Source organism: Apaloderma vittatum, unplaced genomic scaffold (genome assembly GCF_000703405.1).
Source record: "Apaloderma vittatum isolate BGI_N311 unplaced genomic scaffold, ASM70340v1 scaffold25780, whole genome shotgun sequence".
NCBI lineage: Eukaryota > Metazoa > Chordata > Aves > Trogoniformes > Trogonidae > Apaloderma > Apaloderma vittatum.
In genome coordinates this window covers 2,182-2,403 of record NW_009693216.1, presented here as the reverse complement: position 1 = coordinate 2,403, position 222 = coordinate 2,182, and the positions used below count along the sequence as shown (strand labels likewise).

The window sequence follows — 222 nt, the reverse complement described above, 5'->3', positions numbered from 1 at the left end:
AGGGGCCACAGGTTTCCCTCCTGTGCAGCCAGGTCCAGGCACAAATAACTTCCCCCCATCCTGGATGAGGATTTGGGGAGGGGATGTGACCTGAGGGACCAGCTCCTGCCTCCACGACGCCGTGTCTTTCAGAGTACATCAAAATGGCAGATCACTATGTGCCTGTCCCCGGCGGGGCCAACAACAACAACTACGCCAACGTGGAGCTCATTGTGGACATCT

The 222-nt window shown here is 57.2% G+C and overlaps 1 protein-coding gene across 1 annotated transcript in view; it reads left to right on the top strand.

Moving 5' to 3' along the window:
* LOC104280612 (acetyl-CoA carboxylase 2-like) overlaps window positions 1-222 on the top strand; it is a gene marked incomplete at its 5' end in the record, with an annotated part of 2,890 nt that overhangs the window by 813 nt on the left and 1,855 nt on the right. Inside the window, one exon of the mRNA XM_009878314.1 lies at window positions 133-212. Within this exon, the coding sequence (XP_009876616.1) occupies window positions 133-212 (80 nt within the window). The remainder of the gene's footprint in view (window positions 1-132; window positions 213-222) is intronic.